The sequence below is a fragment of the Armigeres subalbatus genome, chromosome 3, assembly GCF_024139115.2.
Source record: "Armigeres subalbatus isolate Guangzhou_Male chromosome 3, GZ_Asu_2, whole genome shotgun sequence".
Taxonomy (NCBI): domain Eukaryota; kingdom Metazoa; phylum Arthropoda; class Insecta; order Diptera; family Culicidae; genus Armigeres; species Armigeres subalbatus.
The window spans coordinates 273,743,458-273,761,973 of record NC_085141.1 but is presented as its reverse complement, the minus strand read 5'-3'; the positions used below and the strand labels follow the sequence as shown (position 1 = coordinate 273,761,973).

The 18,516-nt window shown below is 41.1% G+C and overlaps 1 protein-coding gene across 18 annotated transcripts in view; it reads left to right on the top strand.

The window, feature by feature from the left end:
- LOC134219839 (uncharacterized) overlaps positions 1-18,516 on the top strand; it is a 235,905-nt gene that overhangs the window by 12,119 nt on the left and 205,270 nt on the right. For 7 of the 18 annotated variants that reach the window (XM_062698716.1, XM_062698715.1, XM_062698707.1 and 4 more), the window contains exon 2: positions 1,589-2,236. In XM_062698716.1, coding sequence (XP_062554700.1) covers positions 1,829-2,236 — 408 coding nt within the window. In that variant the 5' untranslated portion in view covers positions 1,589-1,828. Of the gene's footprint in view, positions 1-1,527; positions 2,237-18,516 lie in introns of those variants that run through there. The other 11 variants (XM_062698720.1, XM_062698714.1, XM_062698712.1 and 8 more) reach the window with 4 other exon arrangements.

The window sequence follows — 18,516 nt, the reverse complement described above, 5'->3', positions numbered from 1 at the left end:
TAGGACGCTCCGATCGAATAGCCGTACCAAACTGACTATCTACAAAACGCTTATAAGACCGGTAGTTCTCTACGGACACGAGACCTGGACGATGCTCGTGGAGGACCAACGCGCACTGGGAGTTTTCGAAAGGAAAGTGTTGCGTACCATCTATGGTGGGGTGCAGATGGCGGACGGTACGTGGAGAAGGCGAATGAACCACGAGTTGCATCAGCTGTTGGGAGAACCATCCATCGTTCACACCGCGAAAATCGGAAGACTGCGGTGGGCCGGGCACGTAGCCAGAATGTCGGACAGTAATCCGGTGAAAATGGTTCTCGACAACGATCCGACGGGAACAAGAAGGCGAGGTGCACAGCGGGCAAGGTGGATCGATCAGGTGGAGGACGATTTGCGGACCCTCCGCAGACTGCGTGGTTGGCGAAGTGCAGCCATGGACCGAGCTGAATGGAGAAGACTTTTATGTGCAGCACAGGCCACTCCGGCCTTAGTCTGATAATAAATAAACAAAGATTCTTCTGAAATTCATTTAACTTCATTCACATTTTTTTTCACAAAATTTCTCATGGAATAATTTTTGAATGAATTCACGAAAAAAATTTCAATGGAATTCCTAGAGAAATAAAATAAAACGTACAAACGATTTTTTTTCTTAAATTCCTTTAGAAATTTATTCGGAAATTCTCAATTCCGCCATAGATTTTTTGACTGTATTCCTGGAGGAAATTTCGAAGAAATTGCTGGAGAAATTTTTGAAAGAATGGAATTACCTTTGGAATTTTAGAAAGAATTTCTAAAGGAATTTCTAGAGAAAACTCCGAAGGAATTTCTGAAATTATTTCGAGATGAATTCGCTAAGGTTTTTTTCGAAGGAATTGTAAATAGATTTTCGAAAGAATCTCTTAAGGAATTATCTAAGGTTTTCTTTAATGATTTTACGAAGAAGTAAGACTCTGGAGGAATTTTCAATGAAATTCCTGAAGGTATTTTTGAAATGATTCCTGATGGAACGCCTGAAAAAAATTCTGAATGGATTTCGAAGATTTCCTTGAAGTATTTATGAAAAATGTCTGAAACATTTCCCGTCGGAATTCCTGCTGGATGAATGTCTGAGATACCACTTTGAAGAATTTCTCAAGTAGTTTCTAAAGGAACTTAATCTTTATTCTAGACGATAAAATACAATTAAAATTTCCTAATTTTTGAAACTATCAGTGACCCAAGGAAAAATTTAAGCATTCTAAATATGTTATCAAATTTTCGTAGTTACAGTCGTTTTCAGTGGAAACAACGTTTAAAAACAATTATATCTTATTTCGAAAATGTAAAAAAACATCTGGACAATGAAAACTTAAAACAGTAAAAGCTACTTCTAGATGTAATGTGTGTATTCATCAAAATAGACCGTTATTATGAAAAATATACCACTAAGTGATAAACAATATTTTTTATCGGATTGCAAAAAAATGCACATGCTTAATTTAAATGAGTCCAAACAAAATTATCCAATAGAATCATCCAATTCATAACACTGTTTTTAAAGTTCTAAGCTTGGACATAAATTCCATAAAAATCCAAATTGCCCCAGTTAGTGTTGTTGTTCTAGCCATTCCTGTTAACGGGTTAAACAAACCTAGTGTTGCATCTGTGGTTCCGTACGGTGGATGGTCTCATTGGTCTCGTACCGCGGACGTGTTCTACAGTTCCCAACTAGTGGTGCTTTTGCTGCTGCTGCCGTTCACACGCTAATAAAGTCAAAGCTCAACAAGCAACAACGCCGGGCGAGCGATAAAAAGAAATCGCCCTCACCATCAAGAATTCAAATGAGATGCAAATTCAGCCAGTGATAATGCGATTATTAGTGATTTTAAGCGCTTCGTTGATGACCGCGGTCGTGCGGGCCGGCACTCTGGTGTCCCGTTCCGATTTCGATGTTGTAACGACGGCGTTGTCGTCTTCGCCGGTCGTTGGCGGTGGCGGTGAAACCGGAAGTGCTGCAGTTGGTGGAGGCGCAGTGTTGTTTTTGAGGCGACCCCCGGGAGTGACGGCTCCCGCCAGTGTGGGCCTGCCACGTCAACGGTCGATACAGCATGCCGGGTTGGCAGTTGGAGCACAGTCCACTGCTGGCGGGCACCGTTCGTTCATGTCTTCTGGAGCAGTGCCGGAGAAGAATGTTTACCGAACGAAGCTGTCCAAGTTGAAGTTAATTCTGCTGGCCGACATGCTGAATGACATGGTGAGTTTAAAGATTGTATGATGTCTCTGATTTCAGCTGGGAGCAAAAAAATATATAACAGGTTCTTGAAAAAGCGAAAGATGTGATACCAACAAGTAATTAAAGTTTACAGTTGCGATCGGTTCGGAGTTTTAACCTATATTCTGTTATTGTCATCTTCGGACTGGGCCGGATTTATATTAACAGTTGGTTGAAGAAGCCAGAGTGTTTGATATACTGCGTTTCCGACTATTACATTTTAGCAGGTAGTTAAAACTCTTGTAGGACCTATAGATTTATAAATTTGAAAAAACGATGTTCAATATTTTCATTGAAATTTATGATTTTTTTGAAATTATGAACTTTTTATGAAATTATGTTTATGGGTAGCAAAAGTTGTACCCTTATAACAGATTGAATGTGTTATACGGAACATCGAAACGTCAAAAGATATGGTATAACAGTATTGAATTGGCAATATTTGCCAAATATTTGTTTTGATTACAACGTGGTGGAATGAAATTGAATAGTACTAAACTCGTCTCATGACAGGTAAAGACAATCCACAAAAAAAAGGCTCAATAATTTTCTTTTTGTTTTACAGTTTTGTAACCCAATTCTTCTATATTGATGGTTTAAAGTGCTGATGTTGATGTAAATAATATCTCTGAATAATAAAAATTAAATCGTATCCGCATAATTCGGAAACGGCTGGATGGATTTTCTTCATTCCTTCAGCAGATTCGTTATCGTCATCAATGGATGTTTCTTTCTTATTGGATTACCATCTCCTGAGCATGTTTGCAGCAATACATTAGGCACCATTAGGACTCAATGATCTTGACTCATTAGGAGAGTATCAACAGATATTTGTTTTGATTAATCGCCTTTTCCGGAAATATAATTGCCTTTAATTGCTTTATTATATTTCTGGCGGTATACTTTTAGTTGTTTTTCGCGCATAGAAATCTGTACCAGCGCAGCAGTTGCGTTCTGAAGATAATAACTAAGAGAATACATGTTATGTAGCTCTTCAGGCAACGAATGATGGCTCTAACGTTTAGGTATCATGAGAGCATTAAGATTCTGACTGAAAAAACCATTTACCATGTACACTTTGAAGATGGGATTCGCACTGATGGAGGCAAGAGGCATGAGGTCATAAATCAAAATTAGCAAAATAGAAAGAATGTTATGTACTGCAAACGTAATCATGGTTCTTAGTTCTATTTATAATTTTAGATGTTATCCAAGTTTCGAATCGCCCTTATGTACACAAGGACTTAAGCCTTTCACAAGTTAAGGGTATTTAATACTTCCTTAAAAGTCCAAAACCAACCCGTCGCCGGGTCCGAAGAGCGAAGACAAGTTTTTATGATCTCCTCAGTATCATCAATTGGCATTGGCATGACAGCGCACCGCTAAGGGAAAGCAACGTAGGTAGGTATACTGCAGTGCCGGCGACTAGCCATTGGGAGAAAAAGTGCGCAGAGACGGACGCTTGGGGTCAGATTTTTACGATTCCATTCCATCAACAACCTGTTTTCGCGCAAGAACGGCCGGCTGGCTGGCTGGCTGGCTAGCTTCGGCACTGCATACCTCGGTGAACTTCTTCTGGGCAGGAGCTCGCTGCCTTTTTCGGCCGGAGCAGGCTCTGGCAGCAAAACAATAAAAGGAGAAAATCCCCACCGGACCCCCTGCTTGGCCGCGGTTTATAGTATTTATTGAGTTCATCAATCATTGAAATACAGGAAAAAAACACGAAAAGGTCCAGAAGGTAGATAGAAGAACACCGAAACTGATCAGGAGTTGGTTACATAAAAGGCGCTAATTGTGTATTTCAAGTGTTGCAGTTTTTTTTGGCAGTGGTATTTTTTTTTTTGTTCAGACATGTGTTTTCAACTTAGCGTAGTCACTCTTCTTTCGACAACTTGTCGATGATTGAACATCTGTGAATGTCGATGATTGTAATGGGAGTTTTTATAACACATGTTGGTCGTCTTCCTCTCACGAAGAATTTTATCGTAAACGAGGCGAGCGTGATATAAAATTGATTGAGACCACAGTTTTATTAGTATGTTTCAAATGCTACAACGGATGAAAATGCTTTGATTAGCATACGTGTGGAAAATATTTTAGAAGTTGTTAAATAGGAATAAAATATGATTTTACACAGAGGCGCATCCACGTTCCGAGTCGTGGGTAGGACACATAGGGTAAATGCCAATTTGGACAACAGTTTTGGTGTTGAGAAATCGATGCATATTCTATCTATACTGCCACAGCAAGTATAACTATTTCATACTGACATGAAATCCATATCAATATGGAACAGTTATGCTTGCGGTGGCAATATAAACAATTCTAAAAATAATCAGAACTTGGAATCTTTGCAGACATCATGATTTGAGAAACTTTCTTTGATTTCCAAGACAAGTATACGTTTTCTATTTTTTTAACAACTCACAAAAAACTTTACATACATATGTCCCAGCAGAGGTCACGTAACCCAGAAATGTATCTAAATTATCAGTGATTTCAATCAATTATTACTAACTGCTAGAACTTATAACTTTCAGATTTTTTTTTTTTTATCTTTCGTTTATTTGGAAGGCTCATTTGCCGTGAAGCGTTACGGAGCCGAAATCAAGTTTTACAATACTTTTCTTGATTCTTATACATAGTGTTAGTTTTGGGGAACCGAAAGACTCGCGGTTTGGTCGAGGTTAGGGAATACAATAATACAGTAGGAAAGGAAAGGATTTTAGGGTACTTAAGTAATTACGATGCTGATGTTCACAAAGTTGACATTCTTCGCGATGTTTCGCATCTGTAACGGGATAAAAAAAACTTTTTTTTGGGAGACAACAACGAGAGGAAGACTTACGGAAGGGATTAACGACAGGCATTGAAATGACATTCGTAATGGGGAACAACAGACAAGAGGAAGGGCAGACTAAGGTTACAGTCTTACATCAGCAACTTTCAAAAATTGGTGGACCAGGGACATGTACTCGAAATCAAGGCCAGACAACACTTCCCTAATAGGCTTTGGTTGTTTTCCTCGGACCCGGAGATATTCAGTTAGCGCAGATCTGGGGCCACGATGCTCCTCGCACGCCCACACGACATGATCGATGTCCTGATAATCCTCGCCGCAAACACAGAGATTTCCTTCCGAAAGCCCCACCCTGAAAAGATGTGCATTTAAAGTGTAGTGATTGGACATTAGACGACACATGGTTCGAATGAAGTCTCGTCCCATATTCAATTTTTGAACCATGGACGCTTCGACACCTGCGGGCGAATTGAAAACAGCCATCTACCCAACTCACCATTTGTCCATTTCTGTTGCCAGCTGTTCAAGGTTTCCTGACGAACTAATGTGAAAAATTCATCGAAGGTGATTTTCCGATCGTAAATATCACCTTCCATAGCGCCCACCTTAGCCAAAGAGTCCGCTTTCTCATTTCCGGGATCGAGCAATGAGAAGGACCCAAGCCATGGTGATTGTGTAAGACCGTTTAGATAAAGCATTCAAAGCTTTCCGTATCCCGTTAAGAAGATACGCTGAGTGCTTTACAGGTTTCATTGACCGAACAACCTCCAGGGTACTTAGACTGTCGGTGAAGATGAAAAAAGTTATCAGGAGGTAGGGATGCGATTTGCTCGAGAGAATAGCGTATAGCTGCTAGCTCAGCAGTATACATGGAACAAGGCTCTTTAAGCTTAAAGTAGGCGCTATGAAAAACGTTAAAAACACCGAAACCAGTGAAGTAATCCATTTTGACCCGTCTGTAAAAAACCTTCTCTCCTCGCTGGCATGCCCGTATTTGCTTGCAAATAATGGAGTTATGACCTCCGCGCGAAGAAAGTCTGGTATTCCTTGAACCTCCTGCTTCATGGACAGATCAAAAGAGGAACTGTAAGAGTAAGAGTAAGAGTCTAAGAAGTTAGCACGATTGGTGTCTACAAAGAAGGACTTACCTCCAGCGTTATGTACCAGTGGTAAATACTCATGAATCGAGATTGGGGCTTTGTTCGAGCAGCTTCTCGAAGTTGTCAATGACCAATGGATTGAGAACCTCACAGCGGATGAGGAACCGGAGCGATAATTCCGCGAAACGATCTGTCAGAGGCAGTACTCCCGCAAGTACTTCCAGGCTCATCGTATGAGTCGAATTCATACAACCTAACGCGATACGGAGACAGCGGTACTGAATCCTTTGAAGCTTCAGCATGTGTGTTTTAGCCGCGGACTGGAAGCAAAAACTACCGTATTCGAGGACCGACAAAATGGTTGTTCGATACAACGTTATAAGATCCCCACCATGTTCCGGTTATTGTTCGCATGAAGTTGATACGTTTATGGCATTTTTGTGTCAGATACACAATGTGCTTCCCGAAGGTGCATTTCGAGTCGAACCAGACCCCGAGATATTTAGAAGACATGCTATGAGTGATTGTCTTACCCATCAGTTGGAGCGGGAACTTTGCCGGCTTATGTTTTTTTGAAAAGACAACCATCTCAGTTTTCTCCGGAGAGAATTCGATACCCAGCTTCGTAGCCCAAGTGGACAAATTATCCAGAGTATCTTGCAATGGTCCTTGCAGATCAACCGATGTTGGCCCCGAAACGGATACAACACAATCATCTGCAAGCTGTCTCAACGAGCAATTTGGCATGAGACATTCATCAATGTCTCTGACGTAAAAATTGTAAAGAAGGGGGCTCAAACATGAGCCCTGGGGGAGACCCATGTAGCTAATTCGTGAAGTTGCCGAGTCACCATGAGAAAAACTCATACGCTTCTCTGACAACAAATTGTACAAATAATTGTTTAAAATTGGAGAAAGTCCACACGCGTGGAGCTTGTCGGATAAGACATCGACGCAAACTGAATCAAAAGCCCCCTTAATGTCCAAAACCACTGAGCCCATTTGCTCTTTTTTGGCGAAAGTAAGCTGAATTTCTGAAGAAAGCAACGCAAGACAGTCGTTCGTTCCCTTGCCCCTGCGGAAACCTAACTGTGTATCTGACAAAAAACTATTCGATTCAACCCATTTGTTTAGCCGGAAGAGAATCATCTTCTCCAACAATTTCCGAAGGCAGGACAGCATCGCGATGGGGCAATACGAATCATAATCCGACGCGGGTTTTCTGGGCTTCTGGAAATATAGGCTATCACCCTCACTTGCCTCCAATCATCCGGAACAAGGTTGCACAACAGTAACTGGTTGAACAGGCTCAATAAGCGCCTCTTCGCGACGTCTGGGAGGTTTTTAAGCAAATTGAACCTGATTCTATCCATCCCTGGAGCGGAATTGTTACATGAAAGGAGAGCAAGCGAGAATTCAATAATCGAAAAGGGGCGATCCATATCATCCCTGTCAGCAAAAGCATCACGTAACTCTTGCTTCACCGGTACCGAATCCGGACAAACTTTCTTTGCGAAGTCGAGGATACAGCGCGACGAGCTTTCACGATCTTCGTTTACGGACGACGCGTTGCGCATTCTTCTCCCGACGGTCCACAGAGTTCTCATTGAGGTCTCGCGCGATAAACCTTCAACAAAAGTACGCCAATATCCACGTTTCTTCACTTTGACCAGTTTCTTGAACTGGATCTCGAGCGCGATGTACCGTTTGTGAAGAACGATCGAACCGTGCTTCCGAAATTCTTTGAACGCGGCGGATTTCTTGCGATGAAGTTGTGTACACTCGACATCCCACCACGGACTGTGTGGTTTCCTACGAACCGAAGCTCCTGGCACTGGCCGGCGTTGTGCTTGAAGAGCGCTGTCAAGGATCAACTGGGATACGAATTCGTATTCTTCTCGCGGGGGAAGTGCTTCTATCGATTGTACGCCATCAATGATGGTCTCTGCGTATTTTTCCCAATCAATGTGCTTCGTGAGGTCATATGAGAGGTCGATAGGAACAGGTTGATTATGTCCATTGGAAATCGAGACTTCGATCGGCAAATGATCACTACCATGGGGATCTTGGACCACCTTCCAAGTACAGTCCAACGATAATGAGCTCGAACAAATGGAAAGATCTAGACGGCTATCTCTTGCTGGAGGAGCCATTCGTGTAACTTCTCCTGTATTCAAAATTGACATATTGAAGTCGTCGCAGAGGTCGTATATCATTGTTGAACGGTTGTCGTCGTACAGTTCCCCCCAGCCTGTTCCGTGGGAGTTAAAATCTCCCAAGAGCAACCGTGGCTCGGGCATAAACGAGCAGATGTGCGAGAGATCTCTACGAGATATCGCGGTGTTTGGAGGAAGATATATCGAGGCGATACTGAGGTCTTTTCCCCGAATAGTCACCTGACATGCGACAGCTTCGGTGCCAGACATCGGGGCAAGATCGACTCTATAGAAGGAGTGCTGTTTTTTGATCCCTAAAAGCACCCCTCCATATCGATTTGCCCGATCGCGGCGGATTATGTTGAAATCAGGAAAATGAAGGTTTACATCTGGTGTTAGCCAAGTTTCACATAAAGCAAAAGCATCGCATTGTAATTTGTTAACTAAAAATTTGAAAATATCTAATTTTGGAAGAATACTTCGACAGTTCCACTGTAGAATCGAAATCGTGTTACCCTTATTGACTAAGTTAGCCATCGAAGGATACAAATGACTCGAGGATGGGCATTTTCGAAGCCAGCTGCTTCAGGAGAGGAGTCAGAATAGGAAGAACAGTCTTGACCATGTTCTTCACCGGGTCGGAAGCATCGAAGAAGTTGAGGATGAGCTCCACGATGCCAGAAAGTGTAAACATTGGAGCGCTCGGAGGGTTTTCTGCTCGCTCTCTATGTTCTCTTTCTGGCTGAGAAATCGCAAAAATTGGGGCATCTGGGATTTTAGATGTTCCCGGAAGCGGTGGAAACTCTCGATCATCCTGATGTGAAATCACAAAAGTAGAACGTTTTTGAGTACTTCCACCCGCTTTGAATTTGTCCATGTTGGGTTGGAGCTCACTTTGCGGCTGTTTTCTTGGCTTTTTCGGGGGTCGCTGGCTCTGTTTTACTCTTTTCCTCGTTGAGCCATTGAAAACAAAGGGAGCCCCATTCCCAACTTCGGAGTCAGAACTACCTTGATCGTCCAAAGGAAGAGACGAGTAGATGGTGTCAGAAACAACTGGAGAAGCGGCCTTCCTCAACATTTCGGCGTAGCTTCGCCGAGAACGCTGCTGAAGAGACCGTTTCTGGTGAATTCGCTGCTGTATGTACGTTGGACAAGCTTCAAGAGCATGGGGAGGGCTTTCATTACAATAGACACATTTCGGTGCCGTCTTGCACGCGCCATCCACATGCTTCTCTCCGCATGATGCACAGCGAGGTTTATTGCAGCAGTACTGAGCGGTGTGGCCCAGCTGCTTGCAATTAACACAATTCATCACCTTCGGTACATACAGCCGAACAGGTAACCGAAGTTTACCAATCACTACGTAGTCAGGCAGCGCGGACCCGGAGAAGGTGACGCAGAAAGAATCAGACGGGGAATAAATCCGCTTCTCTCCCTCCTGCGACACCGAATACATTTGTTTGCAATCCAGTATCGCAACAGGAGGCAAAGAAACGTTCTTGAAACGACCGAAATCTTGTTTCAAATCGTCGCAGGTCATACTTCCCTCCGTCACCACCCCCGCGATCTCACACACTGCTGACGGTAAATACACCTTATATTCGAGAGTGAAAAGCTCACAGGTGGCAATCTCGTTGGCCTGTTTGCGATCACTGACCGTGACGCGAAGCTTACTGGACCCAACCATGTCAATGGTCGTGACAGACGAAAATCGCTTTTCCAGATCTTTGCTGATCTGACTGATATTTAATCGTTTGCCTTTGGGTCGGAAAAAAACAACGTATGGCCCACTAGAGTCGGGTGGGTAGGCCTTGTGGCGGGGGCTCGTAGGGAGAGAGGTATCATTATTCACGGGGGAGGTGGAGACGGTGTTGCTGGTTTCCATTTTACTCTGGGATGGATCACCAGAATGCAACAAAATATTATGGGACAAGGGATACAATGAACCCCCGCCGCCTTCGCCTTCGTGCATTGCGGAGACCAAACGTCCCGCTGCAGCGAGGCACACACACAATTATTTAATTAACACAGGGAGAAAAAAACGAACGAAAAATAAAACGAAAAAAAAACGAACAGGGAGGGGAAATGAGAGAAACAAAAACTTACTAGAGACAAATTAGAGTATCTTATCAACTTAAGGTGGTGAAAAGGGGAATAAAGAGGGGAAATTACAACTACTTAACTTTTTATTGCTGCGTTGAGAGCTGCCTACGGTTGCTGCGGTACGCACCGGACGATAGCACGTGGCACGAACGAGAACAACCAGGCGTATGTGTTGGTCTTCTCTCTACCCGCACACAGCGAATAGATGGCAGGAGCTGCGTTGGTGGAGATGATCGACTGCTGCTGGCTCTGGATAACCCAAGTGCACCACGGAGACAGGTGGTGCGGGGGGCACCGATGATGTTCAGCTCGATGGATGCGCAAGACTGACTCTGCGCAAGCGTGATTTTTTATAAAGAAAACACGTGAAAACTTTTACCACGGATACTCAATTGCGTCGCAAATGAGCTCCGCTTCCTAGTCTATAAGCTAAGGATCCTTCAACGACACTTTCACACGGGAAAAAAAACTCAGCACGAGAAAAAAATCCGAACACGGACCCGGAGGTACAAGACCACGACTGTCTCGCACGGTAGCTCGACACGGAATGAAATATATAACTTTCAGATATGTTTATGGATCCTCTCATTGGTCATCAAATAATCTCTTTGAAAGTTCAGAACATTTACGAACCAGATGTCATGGGAAGATCCATTAATTACGTAACGCAAAAATGGGCCATTTTCAACCTCCTCCCCCCTATGTCACACTTTTTGTATGAAGCCCCTAATTTTTTGGTATGGATTGTCACACTTCGTGCAACCCCCCTCCCCCCTCTAAGCGTTGATTACCGTAAATCTTTTTAGGTTTCTAGAGAACTTGTTTTCGTGGATTTCTAGTAATCCATGTAAACGGAGCTTCTACGGTTTTTCGATTAATCGCATTTGCAGATTTCTTCAACTACTTTTTTACCTCTGGAAAACATTCAGACATCCTTGAATGCTTGTGGGATTACGAAGTTTTGAAAATTTACCAGTTAATTAATTCTTAAGGATCCCAGAAACCTCAATGATGATTATCAAAACTTTTATTAACTTCAAAATCTCCTTTGCAAACACACAGGTTATTGCCAACTTCATATGTTCTTTTCATGATCATGGGTGGGACAATGCTCTAACCGTCCCACACAGGAATATTCATGCGTAGGACATGTCCTACTTGTCCCACCCACTCCCGGCGCCATTGATTTTTCCACTGATTTCTTGGAAGAACCCTAAGTTTTGACAAAAGTATTTATGAAATACTAGGTGAACCCAAGATGGACACACAACTAGGTGTTCCAATCTACCAAATTCACGATTCAGCCATCTTGGATTTTAGTATGGGAGAGCCAGCCAGTTTGTTTATGTTTTGCACCGAAAATGAATTTTTCACCCCCGCCTTCTTCTCGTCCATAAACTTAGCAGGTTGAAACACCTAGCTGTGTATTCATCTTGGGCGAACCGGCCCGATCTCGCTCGTGTTTTTTTATAATAACTGTCAATTGTTTGTTTGTTCGCAACATGGCACTCTAGATTGATTTGAATTCGAGAAGATGACTTTCTTGAGAACTTATGAAAATGTTGTATTTTGACAATTTTCCAACTTTCTCCGTCAAATTGATTAACTCTTAGTATGTACAAACACAGCTGATCCCAAGACGAATCGATTGACGAGGAAATTTTGCAAATCGGTCCACGCGTTCGTGAGTTATATTGCCTTAAAGGAAATGTAAACTCATTTTTATATATAGAAAGATGTACCGTCAACTGGGGGGAAGATGATCATTGAGGTGAAGATGATCATTTGATGTGTCAGTCAAAAGTGACAATTTTTTTATGAAACGGTAGTCAACAATATTCTCCGTTCAAGTAATGTTACCGCTAGGTAGAAATCCGAGTTTTTCGATTTTAATCATGAAAATGTATTTTGTGAAAGATCGTAGTAAACTATGTCCAAATACGGACGCGAAACTGTTTTTCTCCCGTCAAAACATGTGAAAAAGTGAAAATTTAAAGTGTACGGTTTTCATCCAAACTATCCTTTAATTTGAATGGAATATAGTTTTGAAGCTCGCCGCCGGATGTTAAACAGGAAGAAATAGAAATCAACCGAGCCTTGATTGAATCATCTCAAACTGATGTCCTGATAGGGTGGATGACCTAATGAATTCCTCAAGCCTTCAACATCATCAATTTATTCAAGTAAGATCCATCTAATTTAACGCTAAGAATTTGTTTCCTTCCTTTACATATAACATACAGATCCTCTTCTAACTATACTAATTTAGCGGATGTTCTAAACGGAATAGATTAGAAAAGGCGCTATGTACGGTTTGGGCTATCAATTTAGACTGACAGTCAGCTTTATGCGTCTTCAGAGCCCATCGGCTTCAGGTGGTATTAGTTATGCGATGGATCGGGGTTTATCGGTGCAGGAGGTCAGGGATGTCATCGGTCATTTGGTGGTTTGTCGGTTTCGGGTGCCTGGTTTGGAAGTGTGATGTGTGGTGGACTTCTGGTGTAGGGGTTTTTCCGCAGCTCTGCCTAACTATTCAAACAAACAAAGAACAGTTGGGCAGAGTTGTGGAGGGGCCCTAGCACCAGGGGTCCACCATGCATCGCGCTTCCATGTCGGGCGTCTGAGACTGGCAGGCTACCGAATGATCGATGACATCCTTGATTTCTTGTATTGATGAGTATCGGTTCATCGTGTAACTGATACCACCTGAAGCCAGTAATATCACTGGTAGCAGATTTGTAACGCTGGTTGCAGTGACTTATACTAAATGACAAAAAAAAACAAAATTTCAATCATTTAGCGCGGTGACTTTGTTGTTGGCGGAGTTCAGACAACGAATTGTTGGCCAGAGAGTGGTGATGGGCTTTCACACTGAAGGACCTCCAGGCAGCATTTTTCTAGATTGCCCTCAGAGATAATTTACTGACGGGTTGCTGAATGATCGAGCCCTTACTGATCTTGACAAAAGTCGACAGCTTTCACGCTCATTTTGAGGTTTCATTGATTTTTGTTGGAAGTGGAACTACTCAAATTTAAAATGGTTCCGCTTTTAATGAAGAGTGAGTGAAATTTCCGTTGAAAGAGAATGCTCGGCAATACAATACTTCTTACCATGAATGTGAATAAGGCCAAATCTTGAAACTGTCAAACCTGAACGAGTTCTAGTTGTAGTTAATGCAAGTGTAACTATTTTAAAGCGAATGTTTTGATAACATTTTAGAAAAATGATAAAAAATACTCTATATATAACTTGTTTAGTAAAAAATTAGATTCGTTTAAACATGTTCTAAAAGAAAAATGTATGAAAACTGGACGTTTTATTATGGCTCACCAGAGGGGCTATTTTTAGAATTTTTTATAGCGATTGTTTCACTTTCAATAGCTCATTTGTTTAACTGGCAATGGTCTTAAGTGAAATAGGTCTACAATTGCTAGTTAGCAAACTCTGCAACATATCGACAGTTTCATGAAATGCAGACACGACTCAATATTTGCAAATTTTCAGAAATGAAGTTTTTAATTTTGGACTAAAAAGAAACTTTCATATTTTAGTAATTGTTTTGAATTATTCGGCTCTCTCTCTCTGCATGTGTTCATACAAATGTATTAGTTTTATGTGTTTCAGCAAGAAAATCTAAAAAATCAAAATTTCCAAGAAATGTCCAAAAAAACATTAATTTTGAAATACACATAACTTTTGATGTATTGTGAATTCTGACCTGGATTTTGACAGGTTAATCTTTATACCAGTATATTTGCCAGTATTGTGTGAAAACGTTGATATGTGTTAAGTCTCATAAGTTTGAAGTGATAAAACATATTTTTTTTTAGGATTTATTGAATTTATGTTTCTGTTGTAATCAGGTTTCTTTCACTAGTCAAAAAATCATTGAACACTTTTTCGAACATTTAAATCAGTTTCCACATATGTACTTTGTGCTCTATGATCACTATTTTCACACTTTCATGTAGCAACAAACAAACATGATCTACTTTTTTACTCAATTCCGACCGGGGGTTTGATACTCCTAGATACTTGAACGTCTCTGGGGCGTGTTTTCAAGTTCAGCATTCAGAGGTCATATACAGTCGTGATTTATTTAGTAGGCAGAACGATCGGCCGGTCATCACATAATTTGTTCTGCTTTGTACGGTTAGCAGAACGATCGCCCGATCATCGAAATGTTGTTCTGCTTTGTGCGGGTGAGTAAATTAATTAGAAAAGTGAAGATTCAGTTCGCGACAGTAAGCAGAACGATCGGCCGGTCATCGAAAATGTTGTTCTGCTTTGTGCGGTTAGCAGAGAGATCGGCTGGTCATCGACAATTTTGTTCTGCCTAGTGCGGTTGGTAATTAAAATAATTAGTGCTCGTTCGATTATGTTTTGAATTGATCAAAATACACGCTATACACGGCATACCGTTTACCAAAACGAACCCTGCCACAATACCTACCCCATATATCCAACATACCAGTGATTTCTCGTGGAAGTGCAGATGACTCGTCGGCTTCTATCAAAGCGAGTATCATGTCAACATTTTCCTACCCATTCCTTAATTGACCTGCATTCGGACACGGCCGGCGCTGGTATTGCTTATTTTTTGGTCACCAGTTCTTACACATTGAAGATGATGTTAGTCCCAAACTTCATCTGTTGGTTCTCTGTGTAATTACAGCTGACCTGGCAATAACGGAGGAGCAACCGTGGGCGGTCAATCATGCTCATGCTCATGCTATAATCATGAAAATGTATTTTGTGGAAGAAAGAGAGAGATAGTCATAAATGACGCTATTTTCATTTCAAATATTGACTTCGTAGACTTCTTTACGTAGTAAATTCAACATTCATACAAATAACCTAGTGTATTTTGACTACTAGGTCATAATGATTTTAGTAGAGCTGTCTTGATCAACTTCACCCCAAACCAGATTACTCAAAAAATGTGTGATAATTTAATTTAATTTAATAAATGCGACTGCATTTCAGAAAACTAAAGTTGATGGTTATTGCAACGTATAGCAGTACATGTTTTGAAAATATTTGTTTCGATTTAAAATGTAAACACACATTGTTATTGCATGTTTTGTCTTAAAAATGATCATCTTCCCCCCAGTTGACGGTACATAAAGAAAATTGGAACATTCACCCTGGGATACTCTGGTTGTGATTTTTATCCCGTTGACTACTTGTTGACTACAGTGTTGGTAAAAACTCAAAATCTCAAAACTCACGAAAAAAAATTATTCAAATCATTTGTGAGCGGAAACGCTCCCAACTTAGCACCTAAAAAATCATGGTTAAGTTGAATGAATCATCGTTTGAATTAGGTTTCCTTTGATTCTCCTTCGTTAAAAAAGTGAATTGACGTTGGAGCGAAATTTTCTTCCAACTCATAAACGATTTTAACCGCGCCACCACCAGTAAGTCACCAGTTCTTACATATTGAAGATGATGTTAGTCCCAAAGTTCATTTGTTGGTTCTCTGTGTAATTACAGCTGACCTGGAAATGTGGGCTTCGTGGCCGTGCGGTTAGCGACGTCAATCGTCTAAACGCATGTGCTGTGGAGTGTGGGTTCGATTCCCGCCCCGGTAAGGAGAAAACTTTTCGTAAAGCGAAAAGTTCTCCACTGGTCCAGTGGGTGTTATGTGAATGTCCTGTCCAGTGTTGTCCTACACTCAGGGCGAAAATTTCTGCTCTTTGATTTTACTCCATCTAAACGATCTTATAGTTTCAACTAAGTAAGTTCAATTAATAGAAGGATATTTAAATTTTCTAAATGTCATGGCAAACTGTCAAAAAAATGCACTCCAGAGCCACAGGAGCGCGCGCACTGAAAATACACTGGAGTGTTTTCACTGGAGTGTATTTTCAGCGCGCGCGCTCCTGTAGCTCTGGAGTGCAGTTTTTTGACAGTTTGCCGTGACATTTAGAAAATCCAAATATCCTTCTATTAATTGAACTTACTTAGTTGAAACTATAAGATCGTTTAGATGGAGTAAAATCAAAGAGCAGACAACTGATCAGTGTAGGACAACACTGGTCCTGTCCATTGTCTCATGCTAGTTGTTAAGTGTTCAGTCTGTGCGACCTCTGGTCGAAGACGGTGATTCTGTCTAAAAAAAAACCCAGATTAATCCACCTAGCAGTGATGATGCCTTTCTCGTGCATTATAAAATATATTGAAAGAATCACATTAGAAAGGTCAAAAAAGCTCTTTAGGAGAATAGATCACATTTTTTCGATCATTTTGCATGTTTTTGCATTAGTTAAAATGCATCGCCATCATTTTCGGAAAAAAATTTTTTTTTTCGGTTTTGAATTTTTTTTCCAAGGGGGGACCCTTGGGAAAAAACAATGATTTTTCAATAATTCCGAAATGCAATGTCTGATCGAGTCAATTTTCAATAGCAAACAATGGGACCGCATTCCCCGTCGAATACAACTTGTTGCGAGTAAATCGGATAATGCTAAGTTCCAAAAAGTGTGTCTACAAAATTTGTACACATACACACATACACACACACATACATACATACACACATACAGACATCACCTCAGTTCTTCGAGCTGAGTTGATCGGTATATAACACTATGGGTCTCCGGGCCTTCTATCAAAAGTTCTTTTTTGAAGCAATCATATAGCCTTTCGGTACAACTTTGTTGGACGAGAAAGGCAAAAATAACGGAGTAGCAACCATGTATGGTCAATCATGCTCATGCTCATGCCAAGTTTATCTTGTTACCGACGATTTCGGTTACAATAAATAAGGCTCCACATATTTTGGGAACATTAATTGAAAATTAAAAAAAAATTTAAAGGTTGTGAATTAAAATAAATAAAACCATTGAATTCTTAGTAAAATTAAATCTTACCTCTATTGTTAATCTTACGAATACAAAACCTATACTGTAAAAAAGCAAGGAAAAAACCTATATCTAATGGAGAATGTGAAATTAATTTTGAATTCAAATTTGTCTGAAAAATAAATCTGTACCCCTCGCGAAACGCAACCTATTATCAAAAGAGATAAAATGAAATGCAACAACACATAATCCGGAGAGAGGCAGCTCGGGAATGGACGAGACAAGGAGAGGAATACGATGGAAGAAGAGAAGAGATGAGAATAAATGAGGAGGAGTAGATTGAGTTCGGAGAGGCTCGTTCATTCTAGTCTGGGTTCGGAAGCCGATATAACGTTTTTTCAAAAGTGCCTCGTTTATTAAAATACGGTTGAAGTGTGGTATGCATAGTGCAGCTAGATTCGGAGTTTTGGTTGAGTGGTGAAGATTTTGGAAAATATATCCGTTTTATCGAGCACGCTACACGCTCTAATAGCGAGGTCCAGTGACGGGAAATGTCATATCGATGTCATGGGACTTATTTTTTAATAACTTTTTTCACAAGTAATTTACAATCGTATGTTTTATATGAATATAAAGCCTTCAAAGGATACTAAAACTTTTTCTAACAGGTCATTGCTCTAAAACTGAAATTGGCGCCGTGAGAGCCGAATTAGTGTCAAATGACATAAATGTCATGACATTCCGTGACATTTTTTTAAATTCGTTAACGTGCCTCATACTGTGTATTTAGAACAATGACCTGTTTGGCAAACTTGTAGGATCCTTTGAGCATTACATGTTCATAAAAAAATCCGAATTGTACATAACTTTTGAAAAAAGTTATTAGCAAATTAGTAATAGCAACCCCATGACATTTTTTTGACATTTCCCATCACTGGCGAGGTCCAAACTGGCCCACGATATAGTGGGTGAGTTTGAGAAATTCACGCAAACGCTCAACGGGACGCTTCGGAACACGCCCAGTCGCTTCCCGGCGTGCCCTCGGATTTCAATGAACCCGGCCACACAGATTCGCGAACCAACAACTGACGGATTGCAAGAATCGTTCTACCGCATCACTTACGCGTGGTGAAACCAGCCCTGTTAGCAACGAACGTCTTAGCCGCCTGCCAACCCCTCGCCTGATAGGATCAGTGCCCAAGCACGGGCGGGGAAAAAACGAGCAATGGGTAATGTTTTGAACATAACCGCGAGTAGACGTAGGACTTATATAAACGTAATGTATTTACATTCAAC